Source organism: Poecilia latipinna, unplaced genomic scaffold (assembly GCF_001443285.1).
Source record: "Poecilia latipinna isolate Pla-1442-1.1 unplaced genomic scaffold, P_latipinna-1.0 Scaffold326, whole genome shotgun sequence".
Classification (NCBI taxonomy): domain Eukaryota; kingdom Metazoa; phylum Chordata; class Actinopteri; order Cyprinodontiformes; family Poeciliidae; genus Poecilia; species Poecilia latipinna.
This window is the reverse complement of record NW_015112942.1, coordinates 200,454-228,305: the sequence shown is the minus strand read 5'-3', so window position 1 is coordinate 228,305 and position 27,852 is coordinate 200,454. Positions and strand designations below refer to the sequence as shown.

General features: G+C 43.0%; 1 protein-coding gene across 6 annotated transcripts in view; it reads right to left on the bottom strand.

Annotated features, from left to right (window-relative positions):
* The window catches only part of casz1 (castor zinc finger 1), a 101,893-nt gene that overhangs the window by 45,346 nt on the left and 28,695 nt on the right, over nt 1-27,852 (bottom strand). For 2 of the 6 annotated variants that reach the window (XM_015035152.1, XM_015035153.1), the window contains exons 1-2: nt 18,817-18,939; nt 405-965 (exon numbers count right to left, since the gene is read on the bottom strand). In XM_015035152.1, coding sequence (XP_014890638.1) covers nt 405-965; nt 18,817-18,895 — 640 coding nt within the window. In that variant the 5' untranslated portion in view covers nt 18,896-18,939. Of the gene's footprint in view, nt 1-404; nt 966-18,816; nt 18,940-27,852 lie in introns of those variants that run through there. The other 4 variants (XM_015035156.1, XM_015035157.1, XM_015035155.1 and 1 more) reach the window with 2 other exon arrangements.

Below are 27,852 nucleotides of genomic sequence, written 5' to 3'. Positions count from 1 at the left end.
CTGCTGTTTCCCTCAAAACTTTTAAATATGGCTCCTGGATTTGAAGACAAAAAGTGCTACTTGGATTGTTGCATCTCGTTTCGTTGACAAGGTTGGGCTGGTTGATAACATATGGTTTAACAAGCGCTGAAGAAACAAACATAACATTGACAGGATGCCAATGATTTGTAAAAATCGTAGGAATATGAAGAACCAATCATTAGTTGCTAACAACAATAAAACTGGCATTTGCTTTGATCCTTCCTAATGCTTTTCCAGCGTTAGAATCACCTTGTAAATAGATCAACAGAATCGAGGAACAGGACAAACTGGATTACAGATTACAGTAAAATTTTGATCATTGTCCCAAAGACATTGTTTGTTCTCAAAAACATGCCATGATCTGGATGTCAGGTTAAACATACCTGGAGAGGAGAAACTTGCTTGGCGACTCTGGCCCTCGCTCCGGGGCATGTAGCTGTTGTCCTTTGGAGGTCTCTCTTCAGTTTCTTTGTCGTCATGGTAACTACCATCTTGAGAGCCCGCCGTGGCCTCGGCCTCCTCGCCATTGTCCTCTTCGTCACTGCAGCCCTTGGGCTGGACCATGTAGACGCCCTCGGGAGGACCGTCTTCGTCATTGCTGACTCTGAGTTCATGTTCCTGCTCCTCATCGGGAGCAGGCGGCTCGTCCCCGTACTCGCCGTTGACCCATTTCTCGATGGCCTCGCGTCTCTTCTGGTCCTCTTCGAGGCTCTGGCTGAGGCTCAGGCTTTCTGGGAAGTTGGTCTCGTTGTCGTCGTAGTAGGAACTGCCGCGCTCGCTGTTCTCTGCTACGCTCTGATCTCCCTCTGCGTTTTGGGAGCTGCTGTCGTACACCACTTGCCGGCTGAGCTTGGCACAGATAGCGTTGAGTTTTAGGCCACCTTTCCTTTTGGCGGCCATCTTGGGTTTTCCTGAGGTCGTGTCAGTGCATAAACTCCTCTCAGCTGGCGGAAAAACAGAAAGAAAGATGGAAATGCAACGTGAGTAAAACACAGTTATTGACACAAGAGGCGATTACCAGGGATTACCAGTGCAGAAGTTGTTCAAACCAATGGGAAAAAGACGGGGAACAGAAAACAGGAGTTTCTGATGCTAAATCCTCCCAGTATTAACTGACAGCGACAGCAAAAGACTGGAAAGACTCAAACACACTTTTGGTCAGGTTTTAGCGCAGCAGAAAAAATAGAACAACGGCACCAGCATCTAAACCACAGGGAGATAGGTATCAGACCCCCTACAGTACTACAAGCGGCTTGTACACGGCTACATAATCCTTCACATGACAGTGCTATATAGACACTGTGAAATGTTATCTTCACTCTCACCTCGAGAGGCTGTGGACCTGACACCGAGTGGGGGGGCTGCACAGCGTTTAAGCTGTCAAGATCGAAGAGTGAAAACGCTTAGCTCTTTTGGGCTTTTGGTGAAATTTAGACTGCATCCTGAGTCTCCTGGGAAGGGGATAACTTGTCAAATAGATACAAAAAAAACATATAGTTTTGAATTTTGTGTAATTTTACTTAAACATACGGCCATGTACACTAACAAGTCCCAGCATTTATTTTCCCAGGGGAGCCTCTCTGAACAATAGCACATGACAGAGTGTGCTTTGGGGCAGGAATGGGTGGCATTATTTCAATCCAAGTGGGGCTATCTTTATAACATGTCCTCTGATGAGGGAGGAACAGCTGCCTGTGACATTCCATATCCAGAGCTGCCTTTTTAGGGCAGAAACTGGACTCTGTTACCTTTCCCTTCATTCACGGGACCACCAAAGTTCACCTTCTAAAGGCATTTTCAGAACAACCATTGTTGAGTTTTTTCTTTCAGAAAGCAAAACGATTGTAGCTATGATACACGGACCTAAGAGTAGAAGCTGTGCTCTGGTTTTCACTGAGTGCCTTTTTCACTTTTTCCACACTTTGTCACATTTTAGCCAAAAGGATCATTCTTCTACTGAACCAGAGAGTCTTTCGCGATTTGTCCTAAATTTAGCTCTGTCCATTTTCTATCAACTCTAAACGACATCCAACGAAAAGCATTCCCACATCATGATGCTTCCACCCACAAACACAAGCCTTTTAGACGTAGGGGAAAAGTTTTAGTCTCATCTGATCTGTGTTATTAGTTGTATGTCCATCACATGGTTTGTTGAAAAAAGTTAAACAGATGTTCTTATGCCTGATGATATTTTTGCTCTTACGAGATTTATAATGGGATGACATTTACTGAGGCGAAGGCTGCAAATATTTAAGGTAGCAGGTACCACACTCTTTGGATGTTTGACATGAAAGAAAAAAAAAAAATCCACTGAATTATGCACTGTTTTGTGTTGCTCTATCATACAATCCTAATGAATACATTAAAGTCTGTGGTTGCAAAAATCATAAACTGTGAAAAAGTTTAAGGGCCACTAAGACTTCTGCGAGGTCGTCTGGAGACACTCGCAGCAGACATTGTCCTTGGTGCTGATTTAAGCACATGTCATTTCGAGATAGAAAAATGTGCAATATCTGAGGTAACAAAGTTCCACCTTAAGGACTCAATCCACTTTCTCTATCAATGAGTACGAGCCTCTTCATTTTCCCCTCAGCCATAAAGCCAACCATAATCATGTGTGAGCCCCCCGTCGGCATTATGTAAATCACATTGGAGCAACATAAAATCCTGTTTTCATTTTCTTTTTGCAAAGCTGTGGAATCATTAGAGGATATGCAATTTGAAGCAGTTTACTGATCACCCCCGTTGCCAGACAATGAACCCCGCGCTACCCACACATGCTTTCTCAGTTACTGTATTTACACTGCGGGCTTCCTCTCTGAAACAATGACTCTCAGGAGTTACACAGTTTTCTGTGCCCCGTATATCGGAGACGCATTACCGAGCAGTTTGGTGTTAAGACAATTGCAGGTGGAGGGCGGGGAGCGGGGGCTGGAAGGGGTCAGCTTTTTAAAGGACGAGGAATCCGAAAAAGCATCAGCTGCAAAAACTATTAGGAAGTGGAAGGCATAAATTTAAAAAAAAAAAAAAAAGTATTTTTTTTTCCAGAAATACACTCCGCAGGAAGGTTGAGGTCATTTGGGTGTTGCTTTGGATGTAATTTATTCTTTATATTGTGCCTTAACTACTGACTTCCTTTGTTCGGCAATCTCAGGCTCCTTGTAGGAAGTGACCCCTCAACAGGGGCTTCTTTCCATTCGTACCTATTTCTGTAAGGATTTTTGTTTACAAAACGAAGCATGAGTGGATTACAAGTACATGCCGAGCATGGAACTGGCGCAAAAAGTGGATACCACAGATTATTTGTCTTTTTAAACCTGCAGCACAATTTAAAACAAATAAAATACTCTGTGCTCTGCTGTATAAAAGCAGGTCGAACTGTTATTTATGCTTTTGGTTCTTGTCCGCGGCAGCTTTTTTTCCCCCCATTGCTTACAGTAAGGATTGCTATGGAAACTCTAAGCTGTTTACCTCAAGTCGTTTGTGTGCATGATAGCGTACAATGAGATAAAATCTGCAGGGACCTACATGAAAGAACAACTTCTCCCCCTGGGACCAGATCCTCCCACCTCTCTGAGAGTCCAGTAAGCATTCTGCCTTATTAATGAATATCAGAAAGAAAAACAACACTGTCACACGCCTCGGACATTATTTACACTCTGTTTTAGCCCCGTGTACTAATTGTCAAGGAGGAGACACCTCAGTAAGCACTGGGAGTTGGGGAGAGAAAAAAAAAAAAAGCACAGGCAGGTTAGAACACAACAGCTGAAACTAATTTTTCCAGCTGCTTATGTTAACGGTGACATTATTTTCACTGGAAACAGAGCAGGACCACAAAGACGAGCAGGCGCGTAGTGTCTGTAAAAGGCCAAAACTTAGGTATTTTTGAATCCTTTCGCTTGACGTCAGGGTCCTTTATATATATATACATATATATCTTTGGTCAAAAATGGGATCATTAGAGCTGCTTCTTCTCAGTCTGCACTGACAAACTATCTCTTGCAAAGCTCTCCAAACCCCACGGGTATGTTTGGGTTCTGATGCAGAATGTCTGTTCGCGTGCCAGAATAGTCGAAATCCTAGTAGCGCTATAGGGAGGGCATAATTTGTGTGAGCGTGCACTTTAGTCACGTCGAATATAGATAAATGTGCAGAAGGTAAACTGTTAGAAAGTATTCACACCCCTTCAATTTTATTTCCACATTTTGTCAAGTTACAACCAAATCGTTAATAAATGTATATGATTTTAGGACTTGGATCAATACTGGCTCTCTTACCCTGATAAACAAAATCCCTGGCAACAAAGTCAATTCAGAAATCACTAAATTAGTACGTAGAGTCCTTCCCCATTGTGAAACATGGCAGTGGCGGCATCATGTCTGGAGATGCTGGGAAGCTGGTCAGAGATGAATCAAAGATGAATGCAGTTAAATACGGAGGAATATTTGAAGGAAACCTGTTACAAGTGAAGGCAGGCTCAGAGATGCTCGCCATCCAATCTGAGTGAACTTGAACTACTTTGCCAAGAAGAATAGGAGAAAATCAAATCATTATCAAGGAGTAGAAAGCTTTTTGAAACCGACTCCTGTGCTTCCAGCAAACAGTGGCTCTACCATTAACTCAGGAAGTTGCACCTTTGGTCCATCACAAAACATCCCAACAAAACCCACTGGATTTTAGGGCTGCAACGTGACAAAATGTGAAGACTTTTTTTTTCACGTTGCAGCTCTACCAAGCAGCACCTTACATCCAAAGCAGTCTGGGATGCAATCAACTTGTGGAACGTCACATGAAAAATGGAATAACCTGATTTTGTTGTTCATTCAGGGAACGAGGCTGCCCCACAAACAGACCAGCTCCCTGCGGAGTTTCTGTTGGTACGAAGCGAGCACACAGGGGGGGTCTGTATACATGAGAGGTAGATATTGCCTGTTTAAACCGAAGCTTATCTCTTCAACTAATCAAACACAGATACAGGCCCCGTTGTAGATTCCTGCTGGGTTCCAACATGACTGACACGGGGACAACCCAACCACCCCCCTCTGCAATATCTTAAGTTAATTAATACAAACAAGGTCTGGGAGATGTCTGTTTAGCTCGGGATTATTTTACAATATGCAACCAAGAGTTGAAGTAGCTTTCAAAAAAAAAAAAAAAAGAAAGAAAGAAAGAAAAAAGTCTAGTTATAACTTTATGAACCTTCGGCAGATTAATCGACAAGCCTCCCAGTGTGTAGCTCAGTGAACCTTTCATGTCCCTGCCTCTCAAGGGAGATGCGTGTGTGTGACGGTGTGTGCGCTCGCCTCTGCGTATTTCAGGAAAAGCACAGGCAAACACACACAGACACGCTTGCAAAATTACAATGTTTATATATTTTTTTATTTTTTTGTGAATTCACAGCTCACGAGAGGAGAGCGTTTCTCCCCCCCCCACCCCACCTCCCAACACTTCTCTCGCTTTCCGGGAAGCCACGAACAGCCGCCGCGAGCAAGTCGAGCGTAAAGCTACTGATGGACAACCACCCCGGCTGCACCCGGACCCCAGCATCTGGCCCCGCTCTCATTTTTTATTACAGAAGAATAACAATAAGCAGGTTGCCGACCCCGCCGTGAGATTTTGCCACAGTTCTCTAACAGTCGGTGCAGCGGATGCGGAGAAATTTCCATTTTTCTGCATGCATATTTAATTGAGTTTTGTCCCAGTGGTGCGGAAATGATTTGTTTTTTGCTCTCTGTTCACTTGACTCCTCTTCGGAGTCGCTAACCCTGATTAAGACGTTCCCGTTAATTTCCCAGCGCACACCTTTTTTTTGTGCATTAATGGTTCTGATCGTCTAATTAAAACTTCTCAGCTCGGCTGCTGATCACCGCTCGTTGTGCCTCTGACCTGAAGTTTTAATTGCCGCATCAGAAGCGATAATAATAATTTTGAGGTTCTGATGATTAAAAACAATGCCATTGCCAACTAGTTGATAGATGGGGGTTTGGGGGGGTGCGTCTGAGAGAAAGTTTATGAAGAGAGGGGAATTGAAAAGGGGACTTTTATGGTGGCTTTTCCATTGTGGGAAGACTAATGTACGTGAATGCAAATGTGAACTGCAGAGCATATGGGAATTTCTAAGGCTTCGTGTCCCACAGAGTGTTCCCGAACAAACAGATTTGGCTGGGATTGGGAATCAACTAGTCCCCGCCTCAGACCTAAATCTGCCCCTGACTGATCCACTTTGGAGCTCTACCCACTTAGCAGGTTTTCCAGGTACATAGTGATGCGAAATAGTGTTTCTCCTCATTTAGGCTTCTTCTGTTTTTGCTGTATTGTCACGTCTTCAGATCACAAGATGACACCTAATACCAAAGACAACCTGGGAAAGCACAAAATGTGGTTTTCAGATGATGATTTGAGCAATTAAAGGATAAAACTTTTGAAACAAGCTGGCCCTAGGTGGAAAAGTAATTGCCCTCTAAAATTAATAACTGGTTATGCCACCCCTGGCAGCAGCATCTGCTGTTTATGATGCGAGGCAATGAGTCTTTTCTTGTCAATGTGGAGAAATTTTAGCCCACTCTTCTTTACAGAATTGTTCTAATTGAGATACATTAGAGACCATGTTAAATATCTCACTGTGATTTGCATCCCCACTTCAACTAGGACACTTTTTATAGCTGCTAAATTATGGACAAGCTGTTTCTTCAGGTCGCTGCTGCAAAACCGAAGAGCACTTTTGACCTTAAGGCAACTAAGTGACAGCCCAACATTCACATTCAGGATTTTTTGGGAGACAGCAGAATTCATGGTCCCATCACACAACTACCACCATGTTTGACTGCAGGTATGATTCCCTCCCCCAATAATTCTGTGTTAATTTTACACCACATATGATGTTTTTTGTTTTATTTTATTTTTTTAGTATACAGAATATTTTCCTGTTCTGAAGTCCAACGGTCTCTTTATTATTGTGCAATTTCTTCAGTATGAGCTATTCTATGTTGCTTTTTAATGTCTTTATTCTTTTGTAAATCTACAATTTAACAAGTTAAATATTTTCACACAGGGCTGCCTTGGTTAGCTCAGCTTTGTTTTTAAATGAATGAAATCAAAAAACTGCATTTTATTTATTCAGATTTTTTTTGTCTGCTGAAACATTTAAGTAAGACCAAAAAAAAGCAAAAAAAAAAAAAATCTGTAGGAGTGCAATGTTTCTTTTCACACCTCTACACTGAAAATGATTGGGCAAAGGCAAGAGACAAAAAGGAGAACAAGAGAAAAACCGATAAAGGCACATAAAAGGTGACGACAGTCTGCTTATTTTCATGGAAAGATAGTGGCACAGGAGGTAAAATACAAGAGGCACATTGTTCATAAAGAGACGGAAAGGGGGAGAAAAAGGAACCTGGGCTGACTGTTGTTTTGTGTCATAAAACATGCTGTTGATGAGATTATATGATACGTGGATTACTGTCAAAACAGAAGAAGTGAGCTGGTTATGGTATTCGTTAAAACGGTACTTTCACACTGTACACAAATTGCACCGATGATAGGAAATGATTCAGGCATGTGAGAGAGGGAGAGAGAGAGAGAGAGACAGAAAGAGAGAGAGAGAGAGAGAAAGAGAGAGAGAGAGAGAGAGAGAGAGAGGCCTTGCACCCAGGAAACTGCCACCAGCACATTTTGTTCTTTTCTTTTTTAACTCGCTTTATTTCTATTGGATCTGTTGGGTTTTAGCACAAGATCAATGCTTTGGCTCTAAAACTTCTGCACAAACACACACAAAGCTTCATGCTGTAACCCCTCTATGTCCCACACATCTCTTTTATTATTAATCAGTTGCTTGCACATCTGCCTGCTTGTTTTTTTTTTTTCCATCTCTCCCATCAATAAAACACTTATTGCTTTTAGATCAGAATGTGACCTTGCGCGGTGTCTGCGGTTTTCCTGACCTTGAAGGACCCGTTTGGACTGTTTCGCTCCGGCTCAGTTTGCGGGCTGTTATCAAACGCAGGAGGCCCTCAGCCATGCGCCACGCTGCCGTCATGCCAGCGCAAAAACAACAAACACGGCACCACAGGACAAAGGCAGAAACAAAGGGGCCGCGGTGACGCGCTCGCCGACTCTGTGGGACAATAGGCTGAGGAAAAACAATGTGTATTTCGAGCGCAGATGGAGGAGGAAAGACACTGAACTTGAGGGCAATCAGGCAGGAAAGTTAAGATCTGAGGACAAATCCGCCCTCTGGCTTAATCACAAACAGGGTAATTATGGTTTTTCCAGAGCAGAGGACAAGCAATCTAAAATGGTTAAAGGGGAGTTAAAAAACACTGACATGAGTGACAAGAATCATCCTGACAGTGGCTCACCAAAACAGCCAACTTTTATTCAGTTTGCTGCTCAGGGTAATTTGCTGAACGCCGCGCGAACTTGTTAAAATTGTACATCAAATCTGGACTCCCAGCTGGCACCAGATGATGACTTAATTTGAGAGCGTGGCAGCAGGAGGGGAGAACTTTGCTTTTTAAAAAAAAACAAAAAACAAAAAAAACACACACATACTCTGGCGCGCGCAATCCCCGTGCCCTCTGCAGGGTCGAAACAGGGGAAATCTATTCTCGCCGCTTTGTCTTGAGAATTGCGTTCGGTTTCACGACACCAGAAGTGCAATTTGATAAGCCAACCGGCACGGTAAATGAGCAGACGACCCCTGTGTCCCTCCCCCCACGGCTGGCGCGAGAGCGAGGCGGCGTATAGTACAGTGGAGAGGGGGCTCGACGGTGCACCTCTCGAGGGCCCTTGAGCTAATATCTGTACAGATTAACTGCTTCAGTTGTATTTTGGTCACGGGGATCTCTCTTTGCCTTAGTGGCTTGTTGGGAGGGAGGAGGGGAGATGTGTGCTCATACAGTGTCAGTCAGACGGTGTTTTTTTTTTTTCCTTCCTCTAGTGCGAAAAACGGGCCCTGTTTGCCCAAGAGGTCAGGAAGACGGGCAATGCGTGTCATTGCGTGTTATTATTGTTATTTTTTTTCTTCCTCTTTGCGGGCCGTGTTTAATTCATCAGATTCCAGAACTTCCGCAGCCGAGCGAGCCTTCTTCGGCGTCCTGCGCGCGCGCGCACACTCGGCGCGTCAATCCTCCAGGGTAAACTCAGCACACGCTGCTCCATTAGTTATCAATTAAGACTGGAAGTCTCCACCTGGCTTACACACACAGACAAAACCGGCACACGCACGCGGCAATCTCCCTCCTCAGGAAGTTAGGCCAGGCTGGAGTGTGGGCGAGGGCGAGCGCTCGGCGTGTCCGCGCGGGTGGCACTCTTGTCCATGAGGTTAACCTTGATATGAGGCCCTGTCAGGCCTGATAATGTCAATCAATGACAAGCCCTCACAGATAACCCCTAATGTGAAGCCTAAAAAGCAAAGCTGTTTAGATCTTTAGACATGCCCTCCTTCAACAGCATATGAATTGAATTACAAGGAAATGAGCTGTGGCATTTCTTTAATAAGACTCTTAAGACATTTTGACAGCATATAAGGGCCCGTGCTGGTAAAAAAAAAAAAAAAAAAAAAAAAAAAAGAAAACGAAATAAAAGCACTGCTGACAAAGCCTTCTCACGGCGAGAGGTGTTGTGATGAGCAGATTCGAGTCACTCATGAGTGGAGTGAAGGAAAAGAGAAGTGGAGACAAGGAAAAAAGGAGTGAGGAGAAAATATTTCTTTTTTCTCAAACTACCGGAGACCTCTTAATTGATTTCCAAGGTTATGTTTCAAATTTGTTTTTCAGACACGAGGGCCATGTGAATGAAAGTGCACCTTGAAGGGATAGTTTTTTTTTTTTTTTTTCTTGAAGTGAGCTTCTGTTAAAAAGATTGTAAGCAGTTAATAGCTTACCTGCAGCAGACAGCTGTAATGAGCCGTTCCTAAAAGGTGAAGCTAACAGCTAGCTAGTCAGAGAGAGGTTGATACCAAAGCAAACTGCTACCAGGGTAAAACCATTCCTGTCCTACAACAGTCCAAGCAGTTCATGCAAAAAAAAAAAAAAAAGTTTTATGAACTTTTAAGTAGTCATCATGGTTGAATGGAACAGTTATTTACATAGAGACTGACGATTACATACACTGGAAATGAAGGTAGGAGGCGGTGCGCCACCTATGATCTTCCCATATGAAACACCCTCTGAGAATGAGAGTGTCTCTGGTTAGACTGAGCAGCTGAGACAGGATGAGCATAAATAAAACAGCATCCACCTAAAACTTAATAACAATTTAGCTTTTTACACAAAATTCATTTTATGCAAGACATTTAGTATGTTCAGAAATCTTGCCCCCCTCTGTGACTAACCATTACCTGCAGCCTGGGTGTTTAAAAAAAATCCTAAAAAGTTTTTTTTTATTATTATTATATAAATAAATCTTGGGGATTGGAGTTGCTTTACCACATTACAAGTCTATTCTCTCTTGGTATACTTATTAGCTTCAGCTTCTGGGAGAAAAGCAAAAAGGTATAAGAAATTTGCTTAGTCCAACTATTATCTTTTTTTTTTAAACTTTAAATCACTTTAATTTTATATCAGTCAGTTTGTTTGGAAACTTCAAAAACTTTGTTCTAAGAGAGGAAGTGGACAGCAGTTTTAAGGTTCCTGAAGTAGCTCAATGATGGCGCAGAGAGTGTTATCTACTTCAGGTAAAAAATAAATAAATACATGGTTGTGTTATTAAAAATCTAAACTTTCCCTTTCTTTTCTGTTTTTATTCCAACTCATTTGGATAAAGTCAGTCCAGTCTGTCACGTTCACAGAGCCTGCTGACCTCCCCTTCTCCATACTGTTTCCCTCCTTTTTTCTCCTTGAAAAGAGAGAAGAAGGCGACATTAACCCCCCCCCCACCCCCCTCCAACCCCTGGAAAAAAAAAAGCACGTATTTCCAGACAGGATGCCTGTGCTGACAACATCGATCCCTGGCTACCATTAAAACATTTGCTCTGCCTGACAGACTTTCCTCTTTTGGACTTTACATGCAGGAGAATGAATCAAAGGTGCCTGTTAAAAATGTCAGTCCGAGCTGCTTGTCTGAATGTCCAAAAGTGATCAAAGGAAGTCATTTTTATTGCTTTCTTCTGCAAATTTCTGCTCTTCCGCGTCTCCCAGCACTATTAAATTTTTGATCAAAATACGCTGTTTACGTGGCTACGAGGGGAAGCGAAGAGAACGAGTCTTCCTGCTCGTGGGATTCAGATTTTGCAAGCCCTGTGGCTGTGGCTCATATTTGCTACAACTTTGGTTTGCGATGTGCAGCTTTTCTCTGACAAGCAGGATGGAAATGACAACAGCATTTTCTGATCACACTAGACATTTTTAAGACTCTTCTACGTGTCTGTGCGGTTGGAGGCATGTGGGTAGCTGCGCAATCCACTGTATATGATTAAATACTGTATGTTGAGTGGCTTTGACCAATATTAAGTGTTCATGTGCATGTGTGCAGGGCATCACACTCAGAGCTCTCTGTCTGGTGGCTGCAGGTCACGTCAGTTTTTCAGAGAAACACGTTGACATTTTTCACACACTCGTGATAAAATGAAGAAGAAGAAGAAAACAATCTGCAGCGAGCGGAACAAAAATGTTGTGCTTTTACACAAAAAAGTTTGACGTGAGCTAAACATGACAGTGACAAGCTAAACCAGCAACATTTGTGGCTGAATTTGAAGGTGTGATAAAACAACACTCACATTAAAAAGGTGGGTGGGAATAAAAAAAAAAAAAAAAGACTGTGAAACGATGAAACAAGCAAAGCTGCTTTGCAGGGGAAAAAAATACTGTCTATTTTGGGTCTCAGTATACAAAAGGAAGTGCTGCTAAGTTGACTCAAACAAATAAATTTGCTTTTGATAAAACCACAGCGACTACTTTTGCATTCTACACCAACCCCACTTTGTTTCCTGCATCTTTATCTTCATGACTTGCCACATTTATGAGAAAGCCTCTCACTAAATTGTCGAGCACAAACAGAGAAGGGTTTTTAAAACAAAAAAAAAAACAGCTGCAGTTTGGATGTGATTCTTCTTTTATTATTATTATCTGAAAAGCGGCAGGTTAAAATGAAACTCGTGGAGCGTGCTCACCTATCCGCTCTGAAAACCAGCTGCCCGTTTTACATTTCTGCAACATTAATATTCCTCTTATTATTATTTTAAAGTGAAAACGGATACTCTGTTGAAGTGCAAATCTGATGAATTACGGGAGCAGATTGCTGCTATTAATTATTAAAACCTATTTTATAAATATTCAGGTCTGTCATGCATCTAATAATGAACGCTTTAGAGGAGGTTACTTCCTGCGCGCATCCTAATGTGTCAGAAATATCGCTTTTAATCACGCTCGTGTCAGCAAGCAAGCCAAGTTTGAGCCTGCCAACAACAAAAAATAAATAAATAAATAAAATAAATAAAAATCCACCGAATCAAGGAAACTCAGGTGGCCCACGACCGTGCTCATCACGGCTCTTCGATTCACGCTGGTTCAGGTGAGCCGGGTTTCTCTTGCCCCATCTGAAGACATAAGGAGAGCACCTCACCCTTCTCACTGTGGTAATTTGAATGGAGAATAATGCATCGGCAGCACTCTACCTTCTGGACACACCTAGTCCCAGCGCTACTGCTGCCATATGCTTTGTTGATACATATTCATAACACTTTCTCCCGTGTTAGAGTGTCTGTAAGCAACGGAGCCTAAATCACTTCGAGTGGGAAGAAAGAGAGGGGACGGAAAAGGAAAGTTGTAACGTTCTTAAGCACTTTAAATTCTCCTTGCTTCCAAGGTGCTCAAACCGAGGTAAAAGTATAATTAGAGGTCCTCTGGTGGCCTTTATGGGTACTCACAAGAGGCTATCAAAGTCGGGACGGGACCTTAAGCAGGCCGTCCATGCTCGTAAAGGCTCCAAAGCAGCTGAATTAAAATGATTCTTCAAAGATGAGTGTGCCAAATATCCTCCACAGTGATAAAACGGTGTGACTGAGTGTTGTCACAAACTCTTGATGGAAGTTGTTGCCACCATCGGTTTCATAACCTAATCGATTTAGGAAACAACTATTTTTCACAGAAGGCCAGACTGGTTTGGATAGTTATTTTTCCCACCAATGAATGAAATCAACATCTGAAAACTGCTGTACATTGGTTTGAATGTTATGTATTGGAACTCTAACATGGGTTGTAGGGCTCCCTGTGTGTGAAAGATTCATTAAGATACCTCACGTCCAGTAACAGTGAAATTAAAATGTATTTTAAACACACGGCAGCCATATTGGATTCTGAGCTTAGAAAGAAACCTTTGACTTTGAATTTCAACCTCATCTGACTTTCTGTTTTTCTAATTTGGAAATTTTGACATCTGAGTAAAAAATTAAGCTGCATATTTCAACTAAACAATGGATAAGGATGTTTTTTTTTTTTTCCTTTAGTGTCTTTTTAATACAAGGAGCACAATGAAAAAGTCCAAATCCTGCTTTAGAATATCCTGGCATGATACAACTACTTGAAGGCAGCAGTTTAAAAACTGCCTCGCTTCATTTCATCCAAATAAAACAAGTCTGGATGGTTGACAAAGCCTTCGGTGCTGCGTTCAAGAAGCTGTGTGAGTCAGCGCCAGTAGGCAGAGTTGGATAAACTGTCAGGTGGATGGTTTCGCTTTTACAAAATGAGTCGACGACAATGTACAACAACCTCCATACATCTCAGCAGCACTTGCACTCACCGGAGGCACACACAGACACACACTGTGGGGCACTCTGAGATTAACACTGTCAGAGCTACAATGATACCCCTTCATTATCTGCACACGGGCCCTCCTTCATGCGCTCGCCTGCTTCACTGTCCTCTCCACTGCTTCTCTGTGGAGGTAGTAATTACTAAAGCTAACATTTCTTTTCTCTGCGTGTCTCCAGTTTCCCTCCACTTCTCTGTCTTTTCGTTCGTTTTATGCAGTGCCTTGCCAGTTTTTTTTTTTTTTTTTTTGCCAATACACACACCTCCACACATCCACACACACACACAAGGAAAACAGTGAAGTGTGGATCGAAGCCCTGGTGTGACTCCCAGTGAAGCGAGAATATTTTCGGTGCCAAACGGATGCTCAAATAAAGACACAACGTGGGACCCGACGTTCAGCTCAGTCATCTGGGTCAAACACATCCAAGAGTGAGATTCTCACAGTTTAAATTGCCAGGTTTTCAGAGTATTTACAAAAAGAATGCAAAAAAAAATATATATATATGCTTTTATTAGAAAACCTAAGCGACAATTATTCCACTGCTGCTTGTTGACTATTACGGTTAAGATTAATGTAACAGTTGCAGGAGAAAGACATTTAGTCTTTCTACTTAAACTTCAGTAAAAATCTTAACTTAGGTGTAATTTCCACATTCCTTCTATGCAGAATTGTATTCTTTTTTTTACAGTTCTGCTTTTTCTAATGTAATTGTGGAAGTTTAACAAGCTGATTTGACTTTGTTAATTAGTCGAGCTATTTGCTCAAGTAGCTATTACACTAAAGTAATGGGCGGCACTCCTTCAGTGTCTTTGCCATAATTCTCTGGGATTTTTATTTTTTTTTTCTTGTAAGTGAGATAAAAATCTCTCGACCTTTTTTCAGCCAGTTACCGTCAGCGGAGGGTAACTGGTTGGGGGGGAGGGGGAGGCACCGGGACGTTACCTTATTAAGTTAACAACGGAAAACTTTACTGGCTTTGAAACCGCGACTTTCTTAAAACTTCGGTACCAGCAACTGGCCAACGCCTAACTCAGAGAAAAGCTTGATCTGCTACAGCAATATCTGTTCTACTACACGTTGTCAATGTAACAGGCTGGGATCAGAGGGATGTTCCCTCTTTCATGGCATTTTTCATTATCAACAATGCATGCACTCTTTAGCTTTCTTCTTCCTCTCCCGCTGGAAATATGGCTTTATCAAAGGTGATGGCTTGCTCGGGCGCATTTTCTCAAATGTCTTCTTCAGCCTGCCTGTTCCCAAGCCGCTCTCGGGCAAACGTCACTCAGAAAAACCGGGACAGATTTGATGGCGAGATCAAAAAGAGAGGGAAGGACAGTGAGGGGGAACAAGGAGATCGGAGGGAAAAGGGTGTTGGGGTGGGGGGGGGCGGGAGTTAGAACAGGAACGATACCCTCCTCCCTCCTCAGCGTCTGATACCAACGGGAGGGCTGAGGGTAATTCCTCCAAGCAGGGCCTGTGTTTTCAGACGCAAAGACAACAAAACGCGGAGCGCTGCCCTGAGACATCAAAATGGGCGATTTTGACTTCAGAGGGTCTTCAGATGCTTGAGGAGTTGTCAGAGTCGGGCCGTGGGGGACCGAGCGCGGAGAACAGAAGGTACCAGCAGGCTGTTAACAACCAGCGCGGGAACCACGCCAGAAAAGCCGTCTCCTCCCAAAATGCCAGTCGGCACCAGATCACTGAAGGCTTCAGCCAATCTGTAAAATCTCACCTGATCACTTTCATCTGTTGAAAGTTGAACAGCTTAAAAGTTTACCAGCTGCTCTGATGCTAAAAGTAAAAGAGCAAACTTAACACAAACACTTCAACAGGTGCCTTGAAAGGAGCAGCGGCGCGCTCTTTGAGTCACACAGAGATCCCCATCAGCGAATCAAAGACCTGCTACTTTCTTTTGGGAAGACCCGAGCTGTGTTGTGACACGCTGAGAGGGACGCTCGCATTTTCCTCCCCGTGTTGTTCTCGCTCATTCTTGGAGCGTTAGGCTCACTCTAAATAGCCCGGAGGAGATTAGGCTGGCTCATATTCAAATGCACATTTCTCCCACTAAAAAAACCCCCCGCTCCACAAGCCAGGGGCCGAGAGGAGGCCCGCGCAGGAGCCTGCGGAGGAACGGCGAGTCAGAGGGGATCCTGTCACGAGCATAAATCAGCTGAGAGGAGGAAGAGGAGACAGAGAAGAAGAAGTGAGGGAGAAAAGGCTGAGGTAAAAAAAGGAAAAAAAAAAGACAAACAAGTGTTGGCTCTGCTATATGGGTTTAGTTAGCTCCAGAGTTAGTGCATGAGTTATGGCTAGTGAAGGGCTGAGGGACGATGTATTTATGAGGGGACTGAGTGAGTGTTAAATCCCTGGTAAGAAATAAAGTCGTCCCTGAGCGAACGGGGGAAACATTTCACTCGGTCTAAGAGGTGCCTTGGAAAAAAATGAAAGCCATCTCTCTTCCTGAGGAAGCGCTGTTTAGTATTCCCCTAAATTGCTTTATTTCTTTTAAAAATGCTGCACAGCACATCCAGGCACGAGATTCCCACATTATGAAAGCTTTGGAGGGAAAATACCACCGTTTTATGGTATTTAGATGGGAATAAAAAAAAAAGTATAACATGGTATTTTTTATAATATTTTAAGCAGAAAAGCAACAACTACTCTCATCTCAGCTAAAACGATTTACAGTTATAAAAATGTTATCTATAACATCATCGAATTTTGAGATACCAAACTTAATTAAACATCTTGTAGCAATCTACTCTATATAGCAACACAAACAAGCTGATATGAGTCAGAGTGTTTGTCTGGGTGGAGCCGTAAGCCTTAATAAGCTTGGACGTGTTTCCAAACAGAAAAGTTGTCTTTGTTGTCTGGGACTTAAAAGTGTTCTTTCAACCAGCTGACTGACAGTGCACAGAAACAGTCGGGGGAGGGGCAGCACCGTGTTACATCACGCAGTCGTCTCTTTAAAAAGGCTCTAAACTGCAGGATTAATACGATGAAAACCTCAATATCCTAAAACTCTTAACGCTGAAACACGTCCAGATACCGAACCAGCACCTTTGAGTGTGAGAAAGAGCTGGAGTGAGCACACACTAACGCATGTGTTCACAACTCCAGGAGAGGAAAAGACTCTGATTCCTCTAAAATTGCATGCAGATTCGCCGAGGGATCCTTGGCTAAGCAGAGGCTGCCAAAATACATACTGCACTTGTTGCAGAGGAAGAGTTCATCCAGGAGTTTTCCATTGTGGTTTTTACTCAGGGAAGAGAAGTCACTTTCAATCCAAATATTCCTTATTATCTTTCTAACTAAATTAATATTATATCCATTCATCCAGTTGTGTAATTCTTGGGGAAGAAAAGAAAAAAAAAAGAAAAAAGAACACGTCGCATGTTAAACAGATTTGGGAGGCTAGAAACAAAGGAAGGCTCATGACCAGAGGAAGAGGAAAAGCTTAACGTTGCACATTGTGCACGTCCAAGTTTCACACAGACCCCTCTCCAAACCCCTGCAGTAGTAATAACAATTATTACTTAAAAAGGCAATATTTTTACATTAACTTAAAAGGCTATATCTTTTTCTTCCCCTCAAGCCTGTGCGGCCTCACTTACCCTAAGTATCTTCATAAATCAGCGGTTACTGTTAACATGTACTCCACAATTCAGTCATCAATCTCCTACCAGGTCAGAGTGAAAACAGAGGGGGAAATGTCTGCTTAGTAAAATGTCTCTCTCGTGAATGCAGCTACCACCACCCACTACTCAAAGACACACACACACACACACACACACACACACACACACACACACACACACATACACACACACACAATGTGTGCACAGAGCAGCAGCGTATAGAGCACATCAGTTAAATAATAAACACGCGCCCGGCACACGGCAACTGGAGCGATCCTATGGGACGCGGGAGCGGTTGCCAGATCGCCACGGTGATGCAAGCCAAATTCAATTGTCACTCTGCTGCTCCCATTTGTTCTCAAAACAAATAAACAGCGAAAGCGGGGAGTTGGAGAGCCGGGCCAACTTCTGCCTCCACGAGAAATCTCAGGCCCGAGCCGAGAGGCGCTCGGCTGCCTGAGACCCAGACGCCGGCAGGGCCACATGGAAACCTCTGTTTACGTTCACACACAGTGTGAGTTTGTTTAAGCAAAAAGGGGAGAAAACCAAATTGTACCACAAGGAGGATTATTCTTCTCTCCACGAGGGAAGAAAGAACTCTTGGATTTTCTTTTTTTTTTTTTTTTTTCCAACAATTGCTATTTACATGAGCTAAAAGTAGAAAATCCCTCCAGTGATGAAGCAGTTCATCACAGTATCAGCACCAAAACAACCGGATGGATTTCAAATAAGTCTGCTGACAACACCGTGACAAATCCGAAAAGATCTGAACTTTTTCGACTTTTTAAAAGTCATGTTTTAGTGGCTAAACCCAATAAAAACACCTCCCTAAAAAAGTTACTATATTTTAAAGTTGAGCTTAAAAAACATTCACCCTGATGGAATGTTAGTAAATTAAATGTTCTGTGCAAATTAGAGAAAATGTAATTCAAAATTAAAAAAAAGTAATTCAATGGACTTTTTATTAAAAAAAAAACAAAAACAAAACAAAAACAAAATGCTTTCCTTTGACTCAGAGTAATAAATGTGACACATTAATGGACAAGGCCTCACAGAACAAGTCAGACAGAAAAGTTAAACACAAAGGAACAGTTCAGCTCTAAATGTCTGAATGTGTACAAAAAGTCGCTAAATGTTTTCCAGAAAACACACATTACACCTGCTGTTTCCTGACTCTCACGTGCACCGTCTTTGACACCACCCACCACATCACTACACATGCGTGCCAACTGCAAATAGTAGCAAACTCGTTCACCAGTACGTAACACCCAACTTGTGAGTGTGCGTGTGTGTGTGCGCGCGCGCGCGTGCGTGTGTTTGTGTGTGTGTGTGGGTCTGTGGGGAGGGGTAAGGGTGGCGGGTGGGGGGTTAGAGGAAGGTGTGTATGTGTTGGTGTGAGTCTTACCTGGCAGCAAAGCGCCCTCAGTGCTCTGTCTCACCTCTCCCTCCTGCCCTGGAAGAATTCTCTCCACAAAGCAAGGCATTTTCTCCACAACTGCTCTCTGCCAAGGCTCTGCTCCCTCTCTCCCCCTTCTCCCTCCCTCTCTCCTTCTTACTCCTTACCTCTTTCCCACTCTGTCCTCCTCTTCTCTTGTCTGTCTCTCCTCCCTCCTTGCCCTCCCCCTCTGCCTGTTCTCACAGATGTCGAGGCTGCGCGAGTTTACCCACATTACCAGTAGGGGTCCTTCATCGCCCTTCTCCACCCCACAACCTCACGGGAGAACAACGCGCGCGCGCACGCAGACACACACACACGCAGGCCACTTAACGGGTGCCCTTCTGTCACTGCTACAATGAGAGCCCAGTGCAGCACACTCAGAGAGAGAGAGAGAGAGAGAGGCAGGGAGAGAGAGAGAGAGCGAGAGAGACAGGTGTGAAGTGGGTGGTGTGCAGCAAGGGCCGGCCCTCGGCCCTTTCCAGACCCGCGCAGCCCTGAGAAGCTCCTCAAGTGGGGTAGTACAGTAGTAGTGGATCACACAAGCTCACACACACGCATGGGGATATGAGCACACAGATTGACTTACGGCAGATCCCTCAGAGCCGGCAGCACATGAGGAGAGACAGACACTGTTTGTGGGCACACACACTTTCACTTGTTCTTAACACACACACACACGCACACACACACACACACACACACACACACACACACGCATTCGGGCGCAGATACAGAGCACAACTACTGCCGCCGCCGCTGTTGACAGTGATAACATGTGCTTTGTGCCTACTGTGTGTATGTGTGTGTGTGTGTGTGTGTGTGAGAGCGTGCATGTACGAATACACACGGCTGTGTTCGAGCAGATGCCTATCGTATTTCAGGTCTCTGTTCTGTTCGGGTTTTTATTTTTTTGTGCTTTAAAAAAAGAAAGCTGCGCTCATTGACACTGGCATGTTAGATTTGGAGGCTCTCGGTCAGTGTGCAGTGGGAAATTTCTAGTTTCTCTTCTAGTTGTGGGGGCAATTTTCACATCGCAATATCAATACTGGCCAATATTAGCTGTGTGAAGAATGCTGTACATCCTCTGTCCTTTGAAATGGGTAAAGAGTTTCCTCAAACAAGAGATTGTGATCAAGACATGCACCGATAAGAGCGTTGTGGCCAGTGTCTGATTTTTGACAATTAGTGAACACTCATTTATCATTACTGTGTATAAAGAATATCTAATGGCAAGAATCAGCCATATTACTAATGTGTACTAATATGCATGCCCAAAAAGTGATATTTTATTTCATTTTTATCACCAACTTAGTTATTGTCCTGATAAATACAACAGTATTTTGTCTTTATCATAAATTAGCATAAAATGTTCTAACATTTTATTGATGTTGTGCTCATCACAAAGCAATGTTTTATTAATCATGACTTCAATCCATCAGCATTTCATACTTTTGTGGATTTTACTGTTTAAACTCTTTTGCAACTTTTGAAGTTCGTCTGACGCGTCTTTCTACCGAAAAGCCTGATTTTGAGTCTTCTTCCAACATAAACAAATCTCACACTGAAGAGTGTGTTTGGCAAGTGGCAGATTTTCAGCTCGACCAACCTTGACCAGCAGTTCCCTCGATCTCAAAAATCCAGGCCTGCACTATGACAAAGTGTGTGATGCATTTACTGACTAGAAAAAAAAATCGTTCATAGGGTCAGTGGCATTCAAGCTGAAAGTGGGCAATTCAGTTGGCATAAGGAGATTGTTTGATCAAAAGTTTTGTCTGAATTTCTCTGTAGATTGTAAAAAAAAAAAAAGTATTTCAGAACAGTGAAAAGTTCAACAAACAAGCGAAAGCAGTAAAACAAAAACTGCATGGAACTTGATCCCTCATTTTTATCAAATATTGCCCAACTTTTATGGTGCTTTAAAATGTGGGGAGATTGCATGCCCTCGCAGGATCAGAACAGTAATTATCAAGCCGAGCGTGCATAAGGTCCTGTTTTTCCATTTATTGCTGCCTGAAACAGGATAAGGGTATCTACATTCAAGGCGTAATATCCCGGACCTGCAGTTGGTATCATTTGAACAGAGGGTGGATCGCCTTTATTTGAGTCAAACAAAACCCTCTAATGACACAAAAACAAAACAAAAAAAGTAGCTGGCGGTTTCAGCTTCCACACCCAATCAGGCCAGGCCGCCTTAAAAATGTTGGCAATCGGTAATAAATAAAGTAGGATTTTGTTAATCCAGGACACGGATGTTGGATAAAGCAACAGACTTTATTTGAGGGTGACGAGGTCGAGCTTTTACTTGTATCTGATCAGGGTTTGTGTCAGTTGCAAATCTCCCCTCACAGCAAAACTGAAATCAAATACAGGCTTTTTTTAGGCTGATAAAGGAAACCCGTGTGTATTTACTGGAAATAAGAATGATGCACTCGGTTCATCGTGCTTGAATGCAGCCCATGTATTAAATGTGGGAAGGAGAAGTATCACAAGGACATGTAAAACATACCTTAAATAGACTACAAATGAAGTCACTTAACACCCACTCGTTCCCTCACCACCCCGTGCTCTGTCTGTCTTCAACAAAAAGCTTGTGTATGACTGTCTCCCTCGCTCTGGTTCATAGTTGCCTTTTTGCTTTTTAAACAGACACCTCGCCTGTCTCTGCGTGGGAAAGCGGGGCACATTTATCCTTAAATGGCTCCTTTTGACAACTGATCTGTAAATACAAGCCGATATGCGACTTCCCTCTTTCTCTTAGCTTTTTTATTTTTATTTTTTATTTTTTTGCTGCCTGACTTTCTCCCTTTCTCCAGTCAGACACACACAGGCACGCACACACACAATATGAAGGTCTTCCTATGACCCCCCTCACACACACATCCACGCATTTAACCCCGCATCCCCCTCCCTAACTTCCCCAACTCCATTCCCTCTCTGCCACTATAAAAACACAAATATGCCATAACTCAGGCAGCGCTGCCACATCGCCTCCATCTTGCCCTGTACCGGGGAGGGGGAGGCCTCTCAGGAAGGTCACCAACAAATGGTTTTCCGATTCACTGCCCCTGAAATAATTTTGTGTATTAAAACCTGAATCTGCACTTTCTGGCCTGAAAGCTTTTCTAATTATTCCGGTGTCCTTGGGACAGACACAGATCCTTCACACGCCGGGGGAAACAAACTATAGAGCAACCACTACAGCCACAACCCCCCCACCCCCCAACACACACACACCCCTTGCCTCCACCCCATCCACACACACGCACACACACACACACACACACACCCTCCTCACCCCTTAGTGCCACCTCCTCCCTTCCTCCCTTTCTCTATCCCTCCATCTCCCCACCTCCTCTCTCCTCTGCTCTCCTCTCCTCTTTACAGCCCCCTCTTCCCTCCCTCCCCAATCTGTTTTCAAAGCGTGTCTGTCCTTTATTAAATTGTTTTCTTTTCCACATTATCAGTTGCCATGGAGACCTCATCTCTCGGATTATTTGAATTTCATTATATCTATTGATTTGGGAGCATTTCATCTTTTTTATTGTTTTTCTGTCAATTTTCGAAACGAATAACCATCTAATTTGCGTCAGCGCTGATTACGTTCGTCCCTCAATAGAGGTCGGCAGCTGCGCCAGGGAAACAAATCAATGGAAAAACATCATAAAACTCGAAAGTACAATCAACCAGGATATGGGTGACATTCCGTGGTTGCTGAAACGAAGTCATCAAAAAATATATACTTTTTTTCCCCTCCTCTGCGCCTGTCTGCGTGCGTGTGTGTGCGTGTGTGTGTGTATGAGGGGAGAGTGAGGAGGACACATATGTCTCTGGGTAGATATATTACTATATTTCAGTAGATAATATACTATGGTAAATTTCCATACTGATAACAGCCCCTCCCTGTCTGACTAAAACAAAAATTGCTTACTGTATCTAAATAATTTATGTAATTTTAGCATTTCTATATAAATTTTTTAATAAGCTGCTCGGAGCAAAGTGGCCATTAACAAAACACACAGCTGTCCAATGGGCTAAGCCCAGCAGATCAATTGCACTTTTTTATGACATGATAAAATGCTTTTAAAGCAATTTACACAAATATGGAAAAAATGACTTCATGGGCTTCATTTATTCATTAGGACGTGTATTAGCGAGAGAAGGGGAACGAGAAAATCTTACAAAAAGCCAGACAGGAGAGATCGTCTTGGCCCTAACTGGAACGGACTTGCTGCCCTCTCCACAAGGACATAAAGTTTCATTACTGATGCACGCAGTCAAAGGCAATTTAGCAAACACAGTGTGCAAAAGAAAACATCAGCATATTGCAAGTGTTCTTGTATTAGGGCGAACCTTGCTTGTTGTTTCCCCATTTTTATTCTTTTTTTTTTTATGGGGGAGCAAGCAGGTAGCGAAGTGATTAATCTTTTTTTTTTTATTTTTTTCTCCCCCCTCATCACCCTGACCGGTGTCACCCTGACCCAAAAGCTAAGTGGAGGTAGCCTCGCTCACTGGGATGCATGCATCCTGGCCTGCAAACTGAAGCCAAACTGAGAACTACACAGCAAGGCCCTGCAAGCTGAGCCTCAGCTTTAGTAGCTTATTATGGGGAGAAGCACCAACACATACACATATGTAAAAGGCGTCTGGATGGTTGGTGGTGGAAGGGGGGGGCAGAAGGGAGAGGGGGGCATTTAGAGGCTAATCTTATTTCAAAGCATCCTCTTCATGTGAGCCTGAGCTGCTCCTGGAAAAGGCTCCATGTTTGCAACACATGTCTGCATTCGACAAAGCCCGTCCTGCTCAGGCCTTTAAAATGGGGGGTGCTAACAAATTAGCTTTTTATATTTATTTGTGCGTGGGTGTGTCAGATGGGGGTTACAGAGGGGGGGGGAGAGATCTAATTTTCTAAGGCACCAGTTCTCGATCTGAGTGGAGAGGAAGAAAAAAGAAAAAGGCTAAATGTTTAGGAGTCACGATTCTTCTCCTGATTGCCCTGGCTGTCTAAGTTGTGCAAAACATGACCCTCCCCTCCCTCAGCCACGACAGAAACACGGGCGACTGGATAAACACTATTTTATGCACTGACTAGATGAATCGCCAGACAGTGATTACAGTCCTCCTCTCGCCCCGACAAAGCTCCACGATGCAGGCATATTCTGACACCAAACCGCACCGGCGCATGGTGTGGGTAACGCTGCAGGTGCCCGACACATTCGTCAGTGTCTCTCCCAGTCGGGTAAATATAAATATTAGACCCTAACATCAATGAAATGCCCTCTCTCCTGCCTTCTGTGATGTAGCTGACACAGGACCTGTTGGTCAGTGTTGTTGCTGCTGCTGCAGCAGGCTTTGTGCCGAAAGTTTGAGGATTTTTTCTTTTTTGCTACCCTTGCAGTTTGGGCTTCCCTCTCGCCAACAAAATAAAAATAACAAGCGCGCGACGCAAACTAAACATTCCCACACAGCCGGTCGCTGCGGAGGCTGACACCAACATGTCGGACTCAGACAACGCATTACAGAGGCAGCGTTTAAAAGAAACACTGAGAGGAAAATCACAAGCCAAGACAATGTAATATATAGGTTCATGAGCAAAAGAAGACATTTTTGCTAACTTTTTAGCCAAACTGAGATTAGTCATGAATCATAAAGTGTGCTTTAAAGAACTTGTTTATAGCACAGAATAATTGAGGTTTGACTTTTCCATGATTTGCAACTTTTGAGGTTTTGTGTCTGATTTTGATGTCGACTTAGTGCCACATTTCACAATAAGAGTTTAAAAAAATCTTGAACTTTTAGGTGATCCCTTCTTCAGAGTAGAATTATCCTTTTTCAGGTGTGATCATTTCGTTTACCTTTGCTTTGCCAGTCAGATGCACATGAAAGATTTTGTGTCGTTAGCGGAAAATGATTAACCAGTCGTGGCATTTTCACAGTATCAGATCAGAATAAGCATTTTAGATTTTGAATTAAAGATGATCAAATACACTCCAGACTCATTGAAAGGTCACCTTAGTTTAGTGCCACTAAAACCTCCAAAGCAGACGTCAACTTTAGCATTATTAGCAGGTAACCGTGAGCTAGTTTCAGTATTCCCAGTCCCTACATATCTTTAGTATTTTATCTCTCACGCTTGAAGTACTAAAACTGCTTGCTGTTAAAAGACTTAAAAGTGACGGAGATTCTGTAATCGATTGTTGGACGAAAAAGAAACAATGTTAGCCGGCTCTGTCAACACAACAGTCTGACTCGAGAACCACTTCCCGGCTTTCTTCAAAATAAGAGCGATTTTGAGTGATACATTTCACTTCGAAGAGAAATACTGTAGCATTTCAAATATCGCGGCATCTTGTGTTATGAGATCTCCTGTTACATCCCTCCTCTACAGTAATTCATCTGCCTGGACCGTGCCCCAAAAGTGGTGCAGTAAACCATGTTGTCAGTGTCCGAGCTCTAAAAAGCCCAATTACAGAAGACCTCGACTGAATAATTTAAAGAGCATAATTATTGACCTCTATCTGAATTCCTCTGAAAGGTACATTAAGATATAGAAAAGCACAGGAGGTGGAAGAGGAACCGAGGGTAAGAGAGTGTGTGTCTCCCCAGGCCTCCCTAATGCACTCTCCTGCTGTACTCTAACTTCCTGTGGACCCCTAATGTGCCCACTGCTCACTGGCCTGATGAACACTGCAGTTAATGAGGCCCCTGTTACTGAAATGAAGTATCTTTGAAAAAAAAAAATCAACAGGCATTACTCTCAATCTGAATCCTGCCCACTTCAGTTTCAGACATTTTTTGACACAAGATGCACATTGTTTGGAAATCTGCAAGCATGCAGACATTTTAGAGAAAAAGTGGCCTTTGGTGATCTGAACCGGAATTAGAGCAGATCAGTTGACATAAGCAAAAACAAGTTGTTTTAATTGGACAGAATTAGAAAAAAAATATATAACATTTTCCAAATGTGTCTAAGTGTGGGGCTGGGTTCAGTGTTTGTGCTACATGTGCATGTCCGTGAATGTGGTCTTATGTGTGAATGGCAGGAGGCAGAGGGGGTGGTTGCTCGGAGCTGGCTTGAGGGGGGAGGATCTAGCAAGATGAGACCTTTTTAATTAAAGGAAAATATTTGTGTTTGCGTAATATCGCTGATGGAACCTGGAACAATTTAGAGAATTCTGCTTCCTAAATGGCTTGCTCTTTAAAGTGATTTGGGGTATTTCCAATCCTCTTTGCATACATGCATTTTTAAAATTTCAATTACGCTCTGCAGCTCTTAAGATTCACAACTTCTACGTGTTTTTTTTTTTTTTTTTTGTGCGAACACGACATTTCCTGCTACGGACAATTCAAAAACGAAAAGTGTTCATCTGCCGCAAGATGCTGCCGTCTCCGCTCTGTTCCAATCCGGGAGGATAGAGGGCAGTGAAATAATTAGGCGACTTCTGCAGTATCCTGAATGCCAAGGACATGTGGATTAAAGTATTAAAACAATCGCATTTCAGTCTTGAAATAGTCCAGTGCACGACTCAGCACCATGCGCCTCTGTTCAAGTTCAGCTGCCAGCTCCATAACGCCACAGGAGAGGACCGGGAGGAGAAAAAAAAAAAAAAAAAAAAAAAAAAAAAATCCCAATCCCATTAGCTACGTACATCTCAGCAGACCTGCTGTAAACGTGAGCAAATCTCACTGATGATTATCCCCTCCCCAAAGCTCTCAGATGATAATACATAATCGAACGGTGCAGACGTTTTCGGCATAATCACACCGTCAATTTGGGTTTCCCCCCCATTTGTGTCAGAATCTGCTCTAACTGGGGACACCAGAGGACACATTTACCCCACAGTTTTCTTCATTTAGAGAAGAGAGTCACCTACATTAGGGGAGAATTATTTAAGGAAATGGTTGAAGCTATTTGCAGTTTTATTCTATTTACCGAGCAAACATTTATCAGGTCAGTGGGGTAACATTTGGGAAAGTGGATGCTTGACTCAAAAACTCAGAGGTTAAAAGTGCAAAATTATTGAATTATACCAGTAACATGGATCTAAATAAAATTTTAATCTTGAAAACTTTTTATTAATGAGCTTTGCTAGCATTATTTGAATTACTCCTCATCAGCAAATGAAACAGATCCTTTGGAGATAGTAGATTAATTTTGTCAAGTAAGAAGCTCTTTAAACTGAAGCATGTTTCAGAGAATAGCAGGAGAAAGATAAGGGGAAAAAATCGAGGCAGTTTTCTAGAAAGAAAAAGTATTACAGTAATTTTGGTCTTATTTATTTGTAGGAGTAGTGTACACATAAAGAGCCCTTTTCCAAAAAAACAACAACTGGCAATAATTAAGGTGAGCTCTTGAAGAAATCTAAGCCTCTTAGCCCACCTTCTGCCATCTGTGGCTCCAATATGAGAGCTCTTACAGGTTCTCCTTTTTTCCCTCCTCCTGGAAGGAACAAGGAGTTAAAAAAAAAAAAAAGTGTTGCCTAGTCTGCAAGTTCACGTTACAAAGTCAACCTGCTCCCACAGCCATGCCATGAAGGTGGAATAAACCATCTGTGACAGAAAAAGGAAAAAAAAAAACAGGAAGCTGAAAGAGCAGAATGAGAGAGAGAAAGAGAGAGAGGGAGAGAAACATGTGCCCTTCACTCTCCCCACAGTAAAGACGCTCTTAACCAGGTCTGACAGCTAACAGATCCTCGGCAATTGGGGTCAGTTAAAGGAAAAGTAGCTCAAGTTTTCTTGGGGCTTTGGCTTCATAGATGTTGAGGAAATGCTGCCCACTGCAGCATCAAAGGGGATTATAGGGACCGGGCCATCTGCCATCTGCACCAGAGTAAGCCTGAGCCCTTTTATGTTTCTGCTCGCATGTTTGTGTGTGTGTTTAGCGAACTGAAGACGGCGAGACAGAGACAGTGTACTTTTAACTTAAAAGGGCAGCAGAGGTGGAGTGGGGTGGAGTGTGTACTGGGGTGACAGCTTATTTAAACCCAGGCTGAGAGGGGGGTGGGG